We start from the raw sequence: 21,853 nt of genomic DNA on the forward strand, positions 1-21,853 counted from the left end.
TGATACTTGAGTTGCAGCGGTATACTGTGGCATAAAAGTTTCTTATCTAGGGTTCTATTAGTGTGTTAAAAAAAAAAGGTCAGTGACAACAGTCATAAACATTCATGATGACTTCTTCATGTTCATGAGAGGTGTCATGTCATGTTATAACAGTGTAATGACAGTCTTTTGCACGCCCCTTCAAAAAAAGTGGTACAGGTCTAATCTAGGCAACAAAGTTAGTGCACCTCTTTGTCTGCTTTAATGGTACTGATGTGATGCACACTAGCCCACATTTCTGCATCTTTTGCAAAGTATTCTAATACATACATAAATAACTTATTTTCAGCGAGAATGAAGTGTGACTAGAGAGTGAAAGTGCTGCTGAAGTTTCTGGCTGAGAGTGGAGGGGAGACAGCTCACTGCAGCCATCATGATGATGATGCGGCGGCTGCAGGCGGAGTCTGCTGGCCTCTCTCTTTCAGTCTGGCTGGCTGCTATCCTGTCATCGGTCTCTCTGGGTGTGGTTTTTTGCAGTCTAGGGTACCGTTAGCAGGAAATCAAGCTCCAGTCCATTTCACTTAAAGGCGAAACAAAGAAAAAACAGTCTCACGAGCGTCCAGTTGAAAATACTTCTTCGTACACAAGCTAGAAGTAACGGTAGCTTCCGCGAGACGGGACGGAAGGCGTTTGATTGGCGCCGATTGCTCTGATGGGAAAAAGTTTTCTACTGGTCTCAGTGACTGCTCTGATTTAACAACTTTTTCACATAAAACCTGAACCGGACGTGAAAGAAAGGAAAGATGCCGAAGACGGTAAGCATGAAAACGGCATTAATATTATCATGTAAAAACTATCGTCTTTTGCCTGCCTGTCTGTCCTTTATTTCTGTAAAATTCTCAATGGGAGTTACCGTTTGACGTGGGTACTTAGCAGTAACATTGTTAAAGTAACACTGATAAAATCTTTGGTACATTTTATGGTATTTTTAAAATCTTTTACATCCCTCTATCTCATCCGAGAGCCGCGTCCAGAAAGGGACCCTTATTTGTGAAACTCTCGCGAGATTTTCACACGTCGTGTCTTGATTTAACACTTTGTACGGATATATGATATGGTATAATGACGCTGTGGGTAAAGTCTAGATATGTTTGGGGACAGAAAACACTTGATTATGGTTAAGGAAAGATCATGGTTTGAGTCAAAATGATCACTCTCGCGAGGTCTTCCGCGAGTCTGGGGTTCTCTTCTAGACAAGACCTCAGCGGAGAATCACTACTGAGGTACTTTCCGTTAGGTGTGTGCGCGTGCGCGCTCCCGCCGTTTGTTCATTAAAATGAGCGCCTTTATTCACATCATGCATTCAGGCAGCCGGGCTTTGTACGACACGTTATAACGTTACCATACACTTCTCTGAACAACTGAGAAGCCTGAAATCACGTTTCTAGAGTGTGTGTAGCGGAAGCCGCTGTGTGGCCTACAGTAGCAGGCGAGCTAGTCCTCCCAAGGCCTCTGTTTCAGTCAGGTCTAACGAGGAGGGATCTGGACTGTCATTCAGGCCAGCTGTGCCCAAATCTGCAGCAAATGGACGCGAAATTAAAACAGGGAGGTGGCATGAGAGCAGGCACCAAGAACTATTGTCTTATTGCCACTGATAAGACAAGATGCCATATTTTGGCTCCGAGCTGTATCAAATGAAGAAGCACCCAAACCTTAACAGATTTGTGCTGGTGTAGCTGTGGACAAAGAGAAGGAGTGTACACACACACACACACAGAGTCTCTCTCTCTCTGTTTTTACACAGGCAGCATTGTAATAGACAAAGCCCAGTGTTTCGGATCATGCCTTCCAAAATGGCAAACAGAAGTGAAAGTGGATTCTAAAGTTGCCCCTCTCCTCTGATTTCCCCTGAAGAAAGCAGGAGTTAGGCTTTGACTAGGCACGATACTGACTGAATTAACAAGATAATATATAAACTGAAATGTGTGTGTTTGTCTGCATTTTGTTCAGAGCTGTGATAGAGCCAGGCTATTGGTCTATATCTGTATTGGCATATATGTTGTCTGGTATATATTTTTTTTATTAAATAGTAAATAAATTTTAGTTTTATAGACAGCATTTTATGTATTTTTCATCCTTTTTCTGAATTCAAGTTGTTCTACTTGTGTTTTTTAATAGTTATTGATAATTAGCCTATTAAAATGACCAGTTAAGAACATGGGCTGATGTATCCATATCAGAATTTTTGTTCACCCTAGTGTTGGTATCTGCAGCAGCCCCAGATATCCAGTAAACTAGCTTAAGCTTTGATACCCACATGCACACTCTGATAATAAAAGGAACATTATGCTGCAGAAAGTCACTCATGACCCACAAGAAGAACATGATGCTAAGTACAAAGCTGGTTATAAGGCACAGTGCAGACACTGAATCACTGAATTATACTTAATTCAGTGAAGCACCATCTCATGCATGCATCTCTACCCACCAGGTACATGCTTTACACAGATAGACATCTGTGAGTGTGCAATTGTGAATGTTTAAAATACATGTATCACTGCTCACAATGAAAACTGGCTTGTGAACTACTGTACTTTCAGTCTCACACAGAAATACAAATAGTACCAGGGGTTGTAACTGCTTTCTTCCTGCAGTATTGTTTCTGCTGGTACTTGCTCAATATTTTTTCCAGATGTCTACCAGAAATAAATGCCACAACATCCTGCCATTTTAAGTGTATAGTAAAGAGCATTTACTACCTTCCTCTTCGCAAGAGTATCGTCTACTCATATCAGCATTTTAAAATAAAAGCTTTATTGTGCAAGTCATTTGTTAAGTAGCAAAAATGGTAAATTGTGCGGTTAACTTTGGATAACTAATTAGATATTTGCAATAAATTGGCACATTTAGTCTTATAATTCTGTAAATTTGCTAAATTTAAATTTTTGCACAACACAAGAAAAAATCTTGCGATACATTATTCATCACAATTATAACACATCACTAACCTGTTTGTAATAAATGGAGCTCAGCAGTTAAGGGGGAAATAGAGATGTTATGTTCAGCATTGAAGATAATAAGCATTGACATTATTTATGTTTTAAATAATATGTTTACCACGCTCTTGATCTCTATTTTTGGTCCTTCATGTACTGTCAGTCTTCGTGCCAAATCTCTGCATAGTGCAGCTGGGGCATTGATACACCAGTGTGTACAGTAGCAGCTACTGAAGTAACAGCTGGGGACCTTAAAGACCTCAAAAGAAGCAGTTTGGCAAACACGATCAGGCCACAAGCACAGGGATAGCGCAGAGAAAGTGCAGCTGTGTTGTAGACTTTATCCTGTGGTGGTATAAAAGGGGAAACTAGTGGTGGACAGAATAGACGTTAAACATGAAGTAGCAGGATCTCAAAATTAGCAGGGATAATGAATGATGACCAAAAAGGACTGTGGGATGTGTAGACAACGAGGCTTATATTCATTAACAAGCAGCCTATGATGTGTTGCCAACACAAAAAATGTAAATTAGGCACTGGCAAGAGAAGTAGAGATGCAGCAAGGCCTAAAGAATAATAAGAATAAAATAAGGCTGTGTGTTGCTGGGATGCTTATCTGATCGATAGTGATATCAGTGATGAAATGGTTAAAACACAGACCTGTTGTTGCAACACACAGCAGTGGTCTATTTCCTTTAGTAAAGCTTGCAGCGCCATGTGAAGATGCAGCAGCGAAGGCGTATGAAAGAAGGAAGCTACAGACACTGATTCAGCAAATATGCTCCAACGCTCACTCCACACCCGGTGAAAGCTGTGTACCCGATTTGAAGTCCCATCCACAACAAGCTCGCTCAGGGAGCAAAAGATTTACAGCTTAAAAATGTTTTGCCATTAACTGTTTTGGTGACCCAGTTTTTATGTGTAAACTTACTTGGCAATAAACTAAATGTATCTTGTGTTTTAGTCAACTGTGACAATCTTAATGTTTCACAAAAGCAATAATTATTGAGAAACTCTGGACTTTGCTGGACTTCTCTTGGCAGTGCTTCAGTTTCCCAAGGAAGTCATGTTGTGACTCAAGGTTTCTGCACTTACATCAGTTCCTCTCGGGTAATTTCCTCGCCTGCAACCTTATATGGACTTTCACATCACGGTCTAGCTGTTCTCCTCCCTGCTTTCCCCCTTAGTGTGTTCCTCAGATGCCATGCTCCACTTTAGATTGCACTGCAGCAGTGCAACAAGTTCAGGATGTACTGTAGGTCTGTGTTGACGAGTATTTAAAGAATTATTTTACATTTCAATGCAGCTATATGAGTTTAGAGCACTTTAGATTGTTTAGTTGCAGTTTATTATCTGTTTTGTTAAAGAAGGAAACACCCCCAAATTACATAAAATAGCTTTTTAAATAGGCCATTTTCTCTTAATCAATAAACAAACACAAAAAACAATATTCTGTTTTGTTTTATTGCTATAACCTGACCCCTGATGTTGTAACAGAAAGATGTACTTTTCCAGTTCGCTGTATTGCTGAAGGGCCTTAACCACAGTAACAGTTCACTCTCTTATTTTCCAATTTGCTGTTAGAACATCAGAACCATTTCAGGGTTAGTACAGCCGACAACCAGCCTGTTTTTGAACCAGCTCTTGATTATTCAAATCTGGTAAATTATGTTAATCATATTAACACTTTTTTATCCACAAAACAGCCCATGATTATCACACGAAACTCGAGCGTAACTTACCATTTCAGTCCATTATGTAGAAATCATTACAGATGCAGTTTTCTTGTTAGGAAGAACAAACCTTTAACAAGTGCTGGCTATGGAGAAATGGTAAATGGAAAGAGCCAGAGGTATGCAAGCAAGTAGGGGATTAAATGAGTCTGTAGAGCACATAGCAGAGCAGATTAACAGTGTGTGGAGGTAGAGGTGGTGAACAAACTACAATCAAAACGTCTGGGGGTTTTACACAAATAACTACTTCAATGTTTTCTGTTTGGAGGTTGTGAGAAATTCTAACTTCTGAAAGTAAGTTCTTTGTATTTATCCTTTTTACATACGTACAATCCTCTGTTTTTTGTCTGTTTCTGTCTTCATCTAAAATATTTTCAGTTTAAATCATCTAATGATTTGTGCAGGATAATAACCTACCATTATAGACATTTAAATATCATTACGATTAGATGTTACAAAGACCCGAGAGATGAATAAATCATTATTTGGCCCTCATTACAATAAAAGTGTGTAGTACAACCTCTAAGCCAGCAAAGCTTTAACTGTGTACATAATAAAAGAATAGTATAAACAAATCACTACAGTGGGCATTATTGGATTACTGCATGCTGCAAACACAAGAGATGGTGGTTTGTATCAGTGGGCATCTTGTGTTTGTGTGTGGTTAATGTTGTGGTAAATCACTCCTCAGACCAGCTAGAGCTGCTACTTATTATTATGGTTAATTGCAGGAGGAACACTTCACTTTCACTAAAAGTTTGAAGATGTAAAAAGCTGACTGACTTGCCAAAATATGGGCTGGCTTGGATCTAATGGAAGAAGTATAAATCATTACTACACACCAAACTAACAGGACAGGAGGCTGCTGTGCATATGATGGACTGAACTATGCTGTTAAAATGGAATTGGGTTGATAGAAATTAGTATTAGGTCTGTAAGTATGCATGATATGGATATTTTTCAGCTGATACAGATAACTAATAATTATCTGCTTTTAATGGCTGATATCCAATAATTTCACATTCTTGTATTTTAATAAAGGTCCATATAACCTTTAGTTTATGTGCACATGAGGGTAAGAAAGGCTTTTAGTTCAACATGATATGATAACAGAAACCATACTATTTTTACATAAATTTAAATTTGGGGTTCCAAAAATGTATTTTGGCCATCAAATTTACCTTTAAATGCATCCCTGAAAGCTGTATATTGGAAAACAGTTAGACATATTAGACTTTCTATGATGCTGTCTGATATTTTTGTTGGGTTTCCATATTTTTGCGTGTATGGCTGTAACAACAGAACACAGGATTTGAACCCAAACTCAGACTTAACTCAAAAACTCAAAACCAGCAGGGATAAAACAGTCCTTACTTGGTCAGTAGGTGGTTTACAGTTGGCACTGTGATGGCAGGCACAGTTAGCCAACAAACACAGGGATCAAAGGGATGGCAAGAATAAAAACAGGCAAGGCAGAACAAGTGCTTCAAAGATCAAGGGACATTTGGCAGTTTGGCAAGGACCACTAGAATCTAACTGATAAAATAAGAGGACTAATGGGTTAATATGGGACACTTGTGCAAGCTGGTGACGAGTCCAGTGGACAGACACAGAAAACAGAAGATAATAAGAGTCAGTCAGCAGTAGCAAGCAGAGGTCTTTACCACAACAGCTATTTTCTATCAAGACAAATCTGATTATGCTTGTAATGACATTTGATTCATGCATTCGTTCATTTATTAAAGTGGTCGTGGGAAACAGCTCTAAATGACCCTTGTGTGTTCTGTCCCCTGCTCAGACAGAAACCTCATCCTCTTCTAAATCCTCCCTCTTCCCTTCAGTGTGGTGCTAACCAGCACACAACAACAGGCTAATCTAACTAGCAGACAGGGTGAGGAGTTGAGATTTGAAATTTGAGATGCGAAATTTAATCTGCACCGGACCTCAAATAACAAACCCCTACTGTAACAAGATTACTAATGTTTTTTACTTATTAGGAACTGATTTTTTTTCCTGTTGACTCGCTGCAAACTCAGTAATATTTGTATACTGGCTTTGGAGGATATAAACATGCTTGTTGTCTTTTGCTCACAAGTCTTCTCACATGATTTCTCTTGTATTATTGGCTTCAAGCGATCATATAACAAGGCTGTTGTGCTGCGCCTCACACAGGATAGGTCATCACCGTCACATTTTCCCACATTTTCACTCTTCATACCCAGCTTTGCATTACCAAACTTTTAATTGTTGTTGTTGGGAGTGCAGATTTAAAATACTGACTGTACATGCCCTGTTCACATCCTAATGTAACTGTTGTGCCTGACTGGAATGAATCTGACCCTTAGTTTATTTTGTCTACAAAGTTAATAATATTTTTATTGCCTATGACATCCAACATTTGTCTGTCAGATAAGATGTGAGTCAGGTAGCGATAGATGTCACTAACATTGTTGCTATGGTAACAAGAACGGATCCATTGTTAAGAAGTTGGTGACCTTAGTTGCTGACCTTGTGTGGCTGTTATGAAAAGCATGACTCAGATGTATGAATCAGATTTCATATATATAGTTTTATTCAATTTCTTTAAATGTGCAGCTTGTTATGACATACGCAGTGATCATATGATGTCATTCACATACTTAAGGATGTTGGTGGTCAAAATTTTTGTTCCCTCTTGCTCCTAAAACCACTTAGTGGTATCTCTCTTGTTGTTTTGGCTTCTGTTGGAAGGATTGTGGTTGTGAGCGGCACACTGAGATAACACCAGAGTGGGAATGTAAGGGTGGTGACTAAATGCTGGGATGTCAAGGGTTTCCACTGAATATTTTTACTATTAGTGTCCTTGTCAAATGGGGACATTCCTACAAGTGCTGGACAATATGGTTATTATATCAATATCATGATATGGGACCAGATATCGTCTTGGTGATTGTTATATTGTGAGATGGTATGAGTGTTGTCTTTTCCTGGTTTTAAAATCTGCATTACAGTAAAGTGATGTGATGAACTTGCAGACTGTTCTAGCTGTTCTGTCATTTTCTTTTACTACCTACTCATCATATCCACATTACTAATGATTATTTATCAAAAATCTCATTGTGTTAATTTTTTGTGGAAGCACCAACAGTCATCCCTACAATATTGTGGCAATATCAATATCAAGATATTTGGTCAAAACTATTGTGATATTTAATTTTGTCCCCATCACCCAGCTCTAGTTCCTACATACAGTGTTATATATAATGTTTGGTCAAAGTGTATCTCAATGGAGAAAGAAAATATATACTAGATCACACATAGATCACAGAGTCTGCTCTGGGCTGTACCGTGTCTTCAAATGATCACACCTTTGCTCGGTAGTTTCACTTCCTCTGCCTGTAACCTGCCATGTTTCTCAGGGTTCACTTCTAGGTTGACCTCTCAGTTGTTGCAGATGCCTCTTAATCACCATATAGTAATAAACTAGTCCTCTTCCCATAGATGACATTTAGTGTTTTTTTCTCTCCCTTGATGGTGTTAATGCAGCATCCTATATTCAAGCAGTCATACACATCGCTCATGTTTTCTGTTTTAGCCTTCCTTCAGTGGCAAGTTGAGTTTATGAGGTTGAGCTTTACAACTTGCATGAAAACTGACACAAGCTGTAATTAAGCTGATATTAAATCTTAACTTGCTGAGTTGATTTTTAATTTATATAGATTTTAGCCAACATGGCTCTAAATGGCAATGTTGGTCAGTTTGTCAGTCCACCAGTGGTCTATGCTAGAATCACGATACCAGACAGTTGGAGATCTCATCGCCTACCGGTCATCTGCAAGGTAGTTGCTACAATGGCTGCCTATGTCTCTTACATTTTATCAAGGAGGCAAGTGTCTGAGGAGTTTTGGATTGATTCTGCAGTGGAGTTTCTTTTTAACTCCATTTTCCACCCAGTTTTAACCACAAAAGTTGGGAAATTCAATAGACATTCATGCTCCACACAGGATGAATTGTTTACCATTTTAATTAATAGCCAAATACATGCAAAACTAATGACAATCCCAGCAGTACTTTGTGTTTAATGCTAAAGAGGAAATGTTACCATACTAACACATGAGACAAATTGATATGTTGATAAATCATAGCAACCGTTTACATATACCATGGCAACAGCTCATTTTAAGCTAATTCAAGAAATTAAGGGAAAATACATCGACTATTATTATCAAATAGTGTGAGTTAGTCCAAGTCCAAGATGGCTTGTATGATTATTTTGAAACTAGACATGAGACTGATGAGAATACTCAATATTTTTTAAATATTAATCAATATACTTTTATAGATATATTGTTTATATATCACAGGATCTAATATCAATAGGTTTCCATGAAAAATGATGAATGCCATTTTTTATGGCACAGAACATACTCAACATGCATATACATGTTACTTTGTGATAAAGAACCACCTTGAGAATGTCACGTATGTTTGATTAAATGATGAGCTGGTTTGATAAATCGATGGCCAGTCATTCTAACATGAGAGGAGACAAAAGCTTTTGTTTTCCCTGCAATAGCAGTAGTAGGACACAGGTGTAGGAGGGTAAAGGAAACGGAGATATTAAAAATAACAGAGTCTCAGACAGTCAGTGAAGCAGAGGATTCTTGAAGAAAGCTTCATATTACATAGATCATTCAACAAGCCAGTAGCTACATTATCAAGTAAAACACTGTCACAGAATTGGTCTTTAGAGTTGCCTCTAAATGAATTGCTTTTTGAACATTGAATAATTTACTTCTGCAGTTTAGTGTTGGTGTGATAAAAAACTGTTCAGAGTCATGGAAACATGACACGTGGGCCTGAGAGCAGTGTTTTTGAGTGTGTGCTAATAATAGTGTGTTAAGTGTTTTTGAATTCGGGCCATGAGGGACACACCCTAACCAGGCACAAAACGTATGAGTCTAGTTCCTTTTTCATGCAACATTAGACATTCTGACTCAGGAAATGAAACCGCTGAAACCCCAGTAGGGTGGTCCTGAACTGAACTGAACTCATCTGCGCTACTGGAAAAATGTTCATCGAAGTTCATGATAATTTAAAGGGTGGTATGTCTCGATGACTTCAGGGAACTGTGTGCTGGAGTTCATTGTCAGCCCAGACTGTAGGTTTCACTACAACTCTGACTGCTGGTGATGACAGGAAGCGACTGGAGAGGCAAGTGTCCTGAGCAGTAAATGGGGTCCTGCTGACATGTATGGGAAAGAACGCAACTCTAATCAGCCCCGCAACTGGGAAATAATGCATACCATTGTTGTTGAGGGCAGGCGTGGGCCTCAGCGTGCACAGTTATTTCCCCAATAGTCATCCATGTTGCTGTTTTCGTAATCTCTGAGAGGACAGACAAAATGAGAAATGTCTAAATGGTCAGTTCACTAAGTACTGAATCAATGTATACTCTGGGTAAAGGTTAAATAAATGTACATAACTTCTGACATAATTTTGCAGCAAGGAAATATTTCAGGTCACTCAAACAAGGAGTGCCTCACTGGCTAAGTAACCAGCTGTACCAAAGTGTGTTACCTTTCAGAGTCTGCTCATGTTACAGCAGATAGCTTAGCAGAAAGCTGACAGGTTGCTTGATACATGACAGGATGTAGGCGACTCTCGTGAGAGCTGTGTTCGGCAGCCGCAGTGCCTCACAAGGCCCCGCCACCAGAGGATGTGGTTATTTCCTGTAGATCTATACTGAGACGAAGCCAGATTGCCATGTGTGTCGTACGCTCTGTGGGAGATATGAGACATGATCTTTCATGAATTCTATATATACCAAACTATATTTTTTCTTGATATGATGATGTTTTGGTTAGCTGACTGTTCACAGTAGGCCAGATTGGACTGTGGAGTTGCTTTGTTTTCCATGAGTGATGTGCGTTCACCTTTGCTGCTTGTGCACAGCCAGGTTTATTCAAAACCCTCCCAACAGTTTAATTTATAATCAGCTAATTAACCACTTTTGTGCAGAATTACAGATCATTATATCATGTTTTATTTTTTCTTGTGATATTAAGTCTGGGGGGCAACAGAAATATTTCTACAGCACACATAGTTTTACGTATATGGCGCCAAACAGAAGTTATCTCAGGGCATTTTGCATATAATCATGCCAAGAATAATAATAATTAGTTGACAACCTATAAATTGCCAACTGTTTTAATAATCAAGAGATCAGTTTGAGTGCTATTTAAGAACACTGACATTGACATTTTTCATATTTTCTTTTGACATTTTATACATGAAATGACTAATTGGTTAATCGAGAAAATAATCAACATTTAGCATAATGATGTATGGGAGATGCGTTCACTTTATCCAGAATGCTGTCTGTGTCAATTTGGATCTTTAAAAGCACTCATTCGTCCTACTTGTTCTCTCCTCAGATTAGTGTAAGAGTCACCACGATGGATGCTGAACTGGAGTTCGCCATTCAGCCAAATACAACAGGAAAGCAACTCTTTGACCAGGTATGAGAAACGTCTGATTCATATTCTTTCTTGACAATACAAAACTTCATTCATTCATTCATTTTCTGTAACCGCTTATTCCATAAGGGTCGCGGGCTGCTGGAGCCTATCCCAGCTGACAATACAAAACTTTTAAATCAAATTTGAAAACATAAGTTATTGATTTTGTTTGTTTGCACAAGCAGTATTTGGAGGTTCTTGGTTCCAACAAAGTACTTGTTGGTCCTCTGATAAATTATTTATAAATGGTTAATAATAAGGTTATTAATTAGGTTGTAAATACTTTATAACAATTATAAACAAGCTATAACAGTTTTCATACATCGATGTGGGCTCACTTGGCAAGATCTAGTTATTGCTTACTACTCATTAATCTAATGAGTTTATATCTAGCATTTATATCTCTCAAGAGGAGCTGTGTACGTGTAAACCAGTACATACTGAAATTGTAAAGAGAAACAATATTGCCGAAGCCTTAGTGTATGAATCTGCTTGATATTTTAATTTGACATCCCAAACTTATTAACAAATGAGATATGACAGGTATACATGCTGCTGATGGAGAAGACAAAGCTCAGTCAGCAATGAAATGTGAGGCTTAACAGTGTAGATAAATGTGGTCTCACTATTTGGCAAACAACAGGTCACTGCTGCCCCTTTTATCTAATGTGTTGCAACAGCTTATAAATGATTCATAAAGTGTGTCTAAGTAATAACATAATTTTAAATAATTTATAAGGTTAGTCTTATTGTAAAGTGGTACTTCCTTTTTTTTTAGGCCTCAAAATGAGTGCAAACAGCTAAAAACACCTGTCGCATGTGGTTGACCTATTATTGCAGAGCGTGTGCTAATGTTGTGGGGAGGAAGTACTTTAATAATAATAATAATACTTCTGCTTTTATGTTTTAAGGTTGTTAAGACCATTGGGCTGCGGGAAGTTTGGTACTTTGGACTCCAGTATCAGGATACAAAGGGCTTCTCCACATGGCTCAAGCTCAATAAGAAGGTGAGTTTGGTATTTTGCTTTACAATAATGTCTAACCATATAGCCATACCACACCGTATAGCACAGTAAAAAGTTCACAATCCAATATTACAATATTATTATCACAATATTAAAAAACAAAGAAAAAAGATGACGTGAAAAAATGTTGCCAATTAAATAAGAAATCTGATGTGTACATTTTTTGTTCATATGAAACTTAAACTTAAAGAACCTCTATGAGTTAAGAATGTGAAAAAAATTAGGATGAATTGTCTTAAGCAAAAATGTTTGAATTAAGTATGTACAATTAAAAAATAAAAACAATACAGCAGTCGTTTCATAACATGAAATAAAAAAATAAATAAATAAAATAATTAAATCTAATATTGTGGTAGATATTGTCTCAGTCTGGTACAATATTAAGACATTTTTTATTGCAATATTGTGATATTTGATATTTTGTCATATCCTTTGTTACATCCTTGATATGTAAGGAAGGGGATATCAGCACTCTAACATACATCACTGCTTTTTGCTAAGAGATGAGTTTTCATTTGAAAAACATGGAGATGGAGTCGTCTGTTAAGATTGATTTACTCTGTTGAACCCAGGTCTATTTACAGAAGTGTGACCTCTGCCCCTCACCGGTGTCACGTTTTATTTTAGGTGACAGCCCAGGACGTGAGGAAGGAAAGCCCGCTGCTGTTTAAGTTCCGTGCCAAGTTCTTCCCTGAGGATGTGTCGGAGGAGTTAATCCAGGACGCCACACAGCGGCTCTTTTTCCTGCAGGTGAAGGAGGGAATCTTAAATGACGACATTTACTGCCCTCCAGAGACGGCCGTCCTTCTGGCCTCCTACGCTGTGCAGGCTAAGTACGGCGACTACAACAAGGAGGTCCACACACCAGGCTACCTGTCTAGTGAACAGCTGCTCCCTCAGAGGTAACTTCTCATCACCAGTTCAATCCGACAGATAAATGCGTTTGTATGAGATGTGTTTTTTTCTGTGCGACTTCTGACACTCGGATGTCTTGTGTTCCCAGAGTTCTGGATCAGCACAAACTCAACAAGGACCAGTGGGAGGAGAGGATTCAAGTGTGGCATGAGGAACACAAGGGCATGATTAGGTAATAACTGACACACATCAGTGTTTCTTCTAGGTCAGAGGTTTTCAGCGTGGGAAGCTGGGCCCCTCTGGGGGGCTCTAGACAGTTTCAACGGAGGTTTGCTCTTTCTGCAAATGTTATTTCAAAAGGAAATTTTACAACCTTTCCCCCAAAAACTGATTTAAATGTATATTTGGGAGCGCCACAATTGCACTTGATTCTACCTGACTGAAGACCGCTAAACTATTTCTCAATTTCCTCCCTAGTCATGCTGTTGATCTTCGGAGGTTTCAGTAAACACTGGCTCACACTTTAAATAATTACCTTAAAAATGTTAAGCTTTCTCCTCACTGTCTTCCCCTTCTCTTCTGTATACTGAACACATCCCCAGGACATGTCACGATGAGCTCAGCGTTGTCTGATTATGTCTGTGTACTCAACAGGGTCAGACAGAGGGTAGACTTCTGGGTTTTAAAGCTCTAACATATCAGTCTTTTGTGCTCCTTTATCGCTCTCCCAGTATTAGTTAAAGAAATACATTGTTTGTCGGCAGGGAGGAATCCATGATGGAATATCTGAAGATCGCTCAGGATCTCGAGATGTACGGAGTCAACTACTTCAACATCAAGAATAAGAAAGGAACAGAGCTGTGGCTGGGAGTGGACGCTTTGGGGCTCAACATTTATGAACAGAACGACAAGTAAGTGATTTCACAACAATGTATTACTTTAAAGTGTTGCAAATGCACATGCATAATCAAGGTTAATTGTCATTAATAATATTAATATTACCTGTCCAATGAGTTTATGTTTTTGCACTTTCTTTAACAGAATGACGCCCAAAATTGGATTTCCTTGGAGTGAAATCAGGAACATTTCCTTCAATGACAAGAAGTTTGTCATCAAACCAATTGACAAGAAAGCACCTGTATGTTAATTTGACAACCAATTAACAATTGTTAAATCATTAACCTACATATTACTCTTAATACAAATCTCTAATGTTGCCATTTTAGGATTTTGTATTCTACGCTCCGAGGCTGCGCATCAACAAGCGCATTCTGGCTCTGTGCATGGGTAACCATGAGCTGTATATGCGCCGCCGCAAACCGGACACCATCGAAGTGCAGCAGATGAAGGCTCAAGCTCGTGAGGAAAAGAACCACAAGAAGATGGAAAGGTAGGAGTAACAAGCTGCTGTTACAGAAATGTTAAAACATTTTGCACATACATCATAAATACAGGGTCAAGTGAGCTCTTCGTAATATAGAGATTTTCTCTTTCACTTTTCACTTGGCCTTCAGTAAATACAAATTTAAATCATCACCAAAATGTAGGACACCAATGCCAAAAACAATGGTGCAAAAGCAATAATTACATTGTATGAAGAGAAAACAGTATGAGTGCAATCAGCTGATAATTAACCTGAGAAGACACATTATTAGACTGTGAACCCTTAATCAAAACAATAACTAACCGCAGTGAGGCAACCTTATCATTACTTTAGCAGTTACTTAGTGTTTTTGTAGTGGTGACAAAACATTAACATCTACATACAGTATAAGCAGTTTGAACTAAAGCTCCCAGTGCTCTCGTGGGGAAATGTTTTGCCAAACTCCCTTTAAGAAATATGACATTAACATTTGCCTACATGTCCACAAAAACACATAACTTTAGAATCAACAAGACAGGGTGATACATTTTAACGTTGTCAGTGAGCATCAATATAATCTACAGAGAGCAAGAGAAGGCCCCCGATGCACAGGAAAAACACTGCCCTTCACCTGATTTTTTCATCTCTGTAAAATATTCTGCGGATATAGACATTAAAACTAAGTGTTGCTATTGTGATATGACTATCAACAAATCATTTTTCAAAGTCTATTTTTGCTTAGAACCATGCACGTAACACAAAAAAAAGACATTGAATCTCTAGATGAAATGTAGCTGCCTGTTAATATGTATGCCAAAACGAAAAGGGAGAGGTTCTGTGACAGTTTAAATGAGGAAGTTTGCTACTTTAAGGGCACATTAGCGACTTCAAACAGGGCATGCCAAACTGGCAATGTGGTTAGAAGGGGCATTACAGCCCCTGGCTGTGGTTTAATTCCTGCCCTTCATTGTGTGTGATCATTATTTGTGACTTTTAAGCAGGAAAGCAACATATTTTTATGTACCCTGTGTATAATGTTGGCATCATCTGCTCTACTTTTGAAAGATTTTCCTGATAACTGTACATGTATGATCAAATACATCTTCCATCTTCTTTCTTGTTTACATTAGAGCTCTGCTGGAAAATGAAAAGAGGAAGAGGGAACTTGCAGAAAAGGAAAAGGAAAAGATCGAAAGGGAAAAGGAAGAATTAATGGAGAGATTAAAGCAGATCGAGGAGCAGACGAAAAAAGCCCAACAAGGTGGGTGACCTGTCGGTGTTCAAGGAATGTTTGTCGCTGTACTGTAATGAATAGTGAAGCTTAACCTTAAGTGCTTCTCTGTTTGTGTGTGTGTGTGTGTGTGTGTGTGTACGCAGAGCTGGAGGAGCAAACACAGCGGGCTCTGGAGTTGGAGCAGGAGAGGAAGAGGGCTCATGAGGAGGCTGAACGCCTGGAGACAGAACTGAGGACTGCTGAGGACTCCAAGGTGGCGCTGCTGCAACAGTCAGAGAACCAGATGAAGAACCAAGAACACCTGGTCAGTGATTGAAAACTACTGACATTGTGTCTTCTCATGCTTCAAATATCAATATATACAAATATTCAAAGAAAGTGTTGTCCTCTTTAGGCCACAGAGTTGGCTGAACTGACTTCAAAGATTTCCCTCCTGGAGGATGCCAAGAAGAAGAAGGAAGATGAGGCATCGGAGTGGCAACAGAAGGTATGAACTGAGTTTGAGTTGCTTTTTATCACTTGCAATTTTTCATGTCATACAAAGGATGATGTATGAAACATTCAGTGTAAAGCTAATGCTTCTGTCTTTTGCATCATCAAGTTATACACTCATGATAACATCAGTATGTTAACTTTCGTGCGATAAAAAACCACGATGACCACATGCGGTGGTGCCATACGATTGCATCAAAATGGCCACAGGACATTGTTGTTCGCATTATCCTGTTTAAACTGGTCTGAAAGAAAAAAAAAGTGTAACGGCCAGGGCATTCATTCTTTTTGAAGAGAACTAAGGTTTCTGCCTTTCACATCATCATGATTTGCATTTGTGATGATGCCATTTTGTGATGTTACATGTTGGTAAAATATGGGGTGACAACATGCGGTGGCAGCAGCAGAGGAGCAGAGGCAGGCCAATAGAAAGACTATGAAAAATAGGATTGAGTAAGTAGTTTTGAGCTTAAGTTGTACATATTTCAAGGATATGAAGCATTTTAAACAATCTAGGAAATTATATCACATGAAAAAAAAAAATACTGAAGGCACTGGGAGAATATTTCTATTGCAGATGAAGATCAAAATGCCTTTGCTCTCTGCTCATACAAATGAGCACGTCTCAAAAAGTTAAAAAATATAAATAGTTATAATAACTCAAGGAGTGTTAGGAAATATTTTGTTCATGTTTCTACATTTAGAAATCTTTTGGATCAATGTGTTTTGCTTGTTAAAACACAAGCATGTCTCCCACACAGCGATCAAAAACTGTTTATAAACTGACACTATGAAAGAGGAAATATACATTTTGACAGTTTTTCTTGATAAGTAAAAAGTAGTGATTTTCTCATGATGCCATGTGTTAACCAACCACTATTTTATGATTGGGACTAGGGCTGCAATAAACCAGTTGATTTTGTCTGGTTGTTTGTTCCATAAAATGACAGAAAATGGTTTAAAAAAATGTTGATCACTGTTTTGCAAAGCCCAAGATGACATCCTCAAATGTTTTGTTTTGCCCAGAACCTTAAAATATTCAGTTTACTGTAATAAAGTAGTAAAGAAGCCAGAAAATATTCCCATTTAAGAAGCACGAATCAGATATTTTCTTTAAAAATTCTCAAACCTATTAATTATTAAAATAGTTAGCAACTGATTTCACAGTCTAATCGTTTCAGATCTACTTACAGCATCATATGACAGCATAAATACAAGATAATAGGGCTTGTGTTATGTGATCAACTACACTGCCATTTAAAGTGTGCTTTATAAATGAGTCCATCATCAGATGTCATTTCTGTCTGATATTCTTGTGAGTGGCCACACGGCTCCTCCCCCCTGTGACATTGTGAGGTCAGACATTCCTCAGGTCTTGTTGTTGTGTGTTTTTTTTGGGGGGGAGGGGTGAACGCCCACAGATCGCCTCATGTCTTTTTTGGTAAAAACCATCTGTACCAGTCCAGCCCCTTCATTTTTATGTGCAGCGGTGACTCATGCTGTTTGTGGTGTTGACGTCTGTCTTTCTGTGAGGAAATCCTGTTTAACTCTTTTGCACCATTATGATATTCTGGCTGCTAAGTGGTGGTTTCCATGTTGTGCATATTTGGCAAACGTTCAGTTGAAATTCCAGTCTTACTCGTCATAATTGGCTCTTATTCTTAGCTGCACATAGCACATGCACTCAGGCTTATACTGTAACACATAAATCAACATACATTTACTGTGTATATCTCTAAAGTACTGAGGAAATAAAAAAGTGGTAGAGAAAATAAAACAGGAAAACACGGCAGAGAAAACTTAGATACAGCCAAGGGGAGGAAATACAACAGGTCAGGCCCCTTTTCTATGTGAGTCTCACTGGAATGTCAGTTATTTTTTTACATTTTTTTCTCTTTCTCAGCAGCTTTAATTCTTGTTTGTAACAGCACAAGTTGTCCTCTAATGCCGTATGGCTGAAAAAGACTGTTAGTGAATTTAATAGATTAAATAGATGTTCATATTCTTTTTTAGAATATTATAAACTATGTTACATATGCAGGATATAGCAGGTAGATACAGCAGCAGGATATATGAAATGATGAGTCAGTTAATCTGTTAAGTGATTGGTTGCTGATGTATCTTCTCTAGCACCACCATGAGGTTGATATTTCTGCTTTTTAGGGAAATATCTTGACAAGGATTGGATGGATTGCCATGTTATTTGGCACAGACATACATATTCCCCATAAGATGGATTCTAGTGCCACCATCAGGCCAACATTCCATTTTGTCCAATAGTTTCATTTCTAACCATATTCCTGTGAAATGAATGAATCCTCATCTTTACTTTGTTTTTAGTGCTAATTAGAAAATGTTAGAATGCCATCACCCTAAACTGAAGTGATAATATGTAATAATTCCATAATAAACAGTAGAAAAACACTAGCTATGTTATATATTTTGTTAAGTTTTGTACCATCTCAGATATTCCCAACAATCTTCAAACGCAGAGAAACGCAACTAAAACTTTAATATTACTTCAACTGTGGACATGATTTCTACCTGAGTCAGGTCAGACAGATCTTCATCAGTTATGTGGTTGTTTAACAGTGAAGAAAACAACTCCCAAACTGTTGCTGATTATTGATAGCATGTGGATACAACCTCTCAGAACTGCTGGCATGGCTGCAGACTTACATTTACAGAACTTACTTACATTTGAAAAGTATTACTTAAATAAACCTATTTTTGTCAGTTTTTTGGGTATTTACATCTATATTATATATCGTCCTGCATGCAGCAAAAGTAGTGTTGAGTATTATTGTTTATCTAGTATTGCATCAAATTATGGTATCATGGCAACTCCAATTTTTATTCATTGAATGTCTGTCTACTTATCTTAACAAGGATGTAGTGGGGAGCCCTGTAAATATAATCTCATCTCATTTGTCCTCTCTGTTCCCTCAGGCTACTATGGTGCAGGAGGACCTGGAGAAGACCAAAGAAGAGCTCAAGAACAAAGTGATGGCAGCTCATGTTCAGGAGCCCCTCAACGCAGAGAACGAGCACGATGAGAACGACGAGAGCAGCGCTGAGGCCAGTGCTGAGTTCACAGCTGCCGCCACGTACAAGGACCGCAGTGAAGAGGAGCGCATGACTGAGGCAGAGAAGAATGAACGTTTGCAGAAGCATCTACTCGTAAGTCTCCGCTTATATCTCAAATATAAGATTTAATCTGTGGATTGATAGTTCAGATGGCTAATTGTAGAGTTTCAATCTTATAGGACACACACGCTTTTCCGAGGGACAGTTCCATCATTTGATGTAGGGTTGAATGAGACACTTGCGGTCATTATTTTACTTACAGTAGAAGCTGGTTGAACACAGAGAGGAGTGTAAGCTATGTGTGATATATTTAGAATATTTTCACTACTTACAAGCCAAATATGGCTTTCTTCAAAGCAACCAAACTCCATAGGCAGAATAAGTCATTTTACTTTGCTGAACACAAGTTCCTGGTTTACCACTGCCTCAGTCTGTTTTTTGTTTTTCTTGTGTGACACAACTAAAAAGATTTGTCTGTGAAGCCAAACAAAGTCACGCAATAACACAAACAAATTAACAAATTTAGGCAATGATAGACCAGCAACTCCTGTGTTCTGTGAGGTAAAAATGACTACTTTCACCTGTGGAGTTTGGTTGGGTTGGAGAGGGTGATATTTGACTTATATAATGGTGGTTTCTCATCAGAAATAGCTGTCTGACAGCAAGGTAAAGTGGTGAAAATATTCTAAATATGGTATTCACTTAAACTGCTGAACTCCACAGCAGTACATTGCTTAGCTTCTGTGCTGTCACTTCTCTCCTCCTGTACTTTTAATCAAATGTTTAACCAGAATATAAGACTGATGATGTAAATCTTGCTACAAAAGAGAACATGTAGCTATTAGTATGTCAGTTTATAACTTCGGCATTCTAGTGCAAGTAAGTAAAAGTTAGGGACACTGTCACTTTAAATAGACTGATGAAGATGTTGAATCGATCTTCCCTTTAAGAAATCAATTTCAGTGTTAAAGGAGGATAGGAAGATTCAGAGAAGCAAAGTTTTACATGTTAAGCTGATGTGGTTAGTGCAAAAATAGGTGTGAATCACAAAAAAGTTGTTGATAACATTTTGGCATTTATAGATAATAGTTCATAAAAACATAGTAGTATTAATGGTAATAATTAATGACTGTATTTCCAGGCTTTAAGCTCAGAGTTGGCCAACGCTCGGGACGAGAGCAAGAAAACAGTGAACGACATGATCCACGCAGAGAACATGAAAGCTGGACGAGACAAGTACAAGACCCTCAGACAGATCCGGTCAGGAAACACCAAACAGCGCATCGACGAGTTTGAATGCATGTGATGTCTGCATTCAGCGACGCTCAAGCCCACACAGCGCTGGGCCTTTCTGCCTGGACTGCAGTCCTGCCTCACTCCAGCTGTTTTCCTCTGTACCCAAATAAATCAGATCCGCAACATGACGTGGTTGCACAAGCACAGCACGATGTACAAATATGGATCTGGAAAATTCCATTTGTTATCATTCCTAACTTTGAATTTAGGCAAGTCACTGGTTGAAAAGGGACATACTGTATTTTATTAGTTCATTCCTCTCGAGGGGGTTTATGTAGCATATTAATTATGGGCTCACGCCTCTTTTCATGACACATTGAGTTAGCATTTTGAATTTCTTTATGTTTTTGACACTTTTTTGGATCATGATTTTCAAAATAAAAGCCTTAGAGACCAATCAAAATTTCAGTTTGTCTGCAGACATATTTTTAGTGTACACATTCAACAGTTCTACACAGCAATCTAGATTTTTCAGATAGTAATATTACTCCAATGATCCATCATTTTAAACCAAATGCACTGTAATCTACACAAGCAAAAACATATAATATGACCCTGAAGTGTCTGTGTGGAGCATTAACAGAGCAGTATTATTTTTTGTACAATTAATTTACTTTTCATTTGACTGTAACTGTTACAGACCATACAGTATTTACATGGCACTCACAACATGATATGAAGGATCAACTTTAGTTAATTTTTAGTTTAGATTTTTTTCCTGTACATTTCTGAACACAAAGAACAATCAAGTCAATTTGTAACTACAGGGCTTTAAGATACGACTCCTGTTAAGGCTCAAGTCCTGAATTGTAGACAAAATGAACTTCATATGATGTAATCTTAAAATACAAAACAGAAAATGATATCTAAAAAGCATTTTAAAAACTAGCTACAAGCTTTTTTAGCCAACATACACTGAACTGGTGTATTAAAGTTGAAATTTTACCTGCAAAATCAAATTAAAATAGCGTATAGGCTGGCCTATCTATAGACACTTTCAGTTTCTGGTTTCTAAAATTAATTGCAAATCAGTCATAAATTCAATTCAGCATTAAATAAAAAAAACTGGTAGGACTTTTGAAGTTAATTTTACTGTGCCTTTAGGAGTTTTATTCCTCCATTTTTACATTTTAATTCTGCTCATCAGCGAGGATGTTTAATAATCAAATACAGTTTTTGTGCATTGATATAACCAGTACAGCATAAGGAATTACACTGTAATTGTCTCGTGTCAAGTTGGCTTTTGTCGGTGAACAAATGCCAATAGTTGTCTGTAAAGGTAAAAGTTGTAGT

The 21,853-nt window shown here is 38.1% G+C and overlaps 1 protein-coding gene across 1 annotated transcript; it reads left to right on the forward strand.

Moving 5' to 3' along the window:
- The first annotated feature begins 575 nt into the window (after nucleotides 1-575).
- LOC146318771 (moesin a) lies at nucleotides 576-21,070 on the forward strand. Its single transcript, XM_084730922.1, has 13 exons — nucleotides 576-794; nucleotides 11,125-11,208; nucleotides 12,120-12,215; nucleotides 12,861-13,135; nucleotides 13,237-13,320; nucleotides 13,853-13,999; nucleotides 14,130-14,226; nucleotides 14,315-14,478; nucleotides 15,582-15,712; nucleotides 15,829-15,989; nucleotides 16,080-16,172; nucleotides 19,127-19,357; nucleotides 20,406-21,070. The coding sequence occupies exons 1-13, from the start codon at nucleotides 783-785 to the stop codon at nucleotides 20,568-20,570; spliced, it is 1,740 nt and encodes a 579-aa protein (XP_084587048.1). The 5' UTR covers nucleotides 576-782; the 3' UTR covers nucleotides 20,571-21,070.
- Nucleotides 21,071-21,853: the final 783 nt, after the last annotated feature.

Source organism: Lutjanus erythropterus, chromosome 11, assembly GCF_056507025.1.
Source record: "Lutjanus erythropterus isolate fLutEry1 chromosome 11, fLutEry1.hap2, whole genome shotgun sequence".
Taxonomy (NCBI): Eukaryota; Metazoa; Chordata; class Actinopteri; order Lutjaniformes; family Lutjanidae; genus Lutjanus; species Lutjanus erythropterus.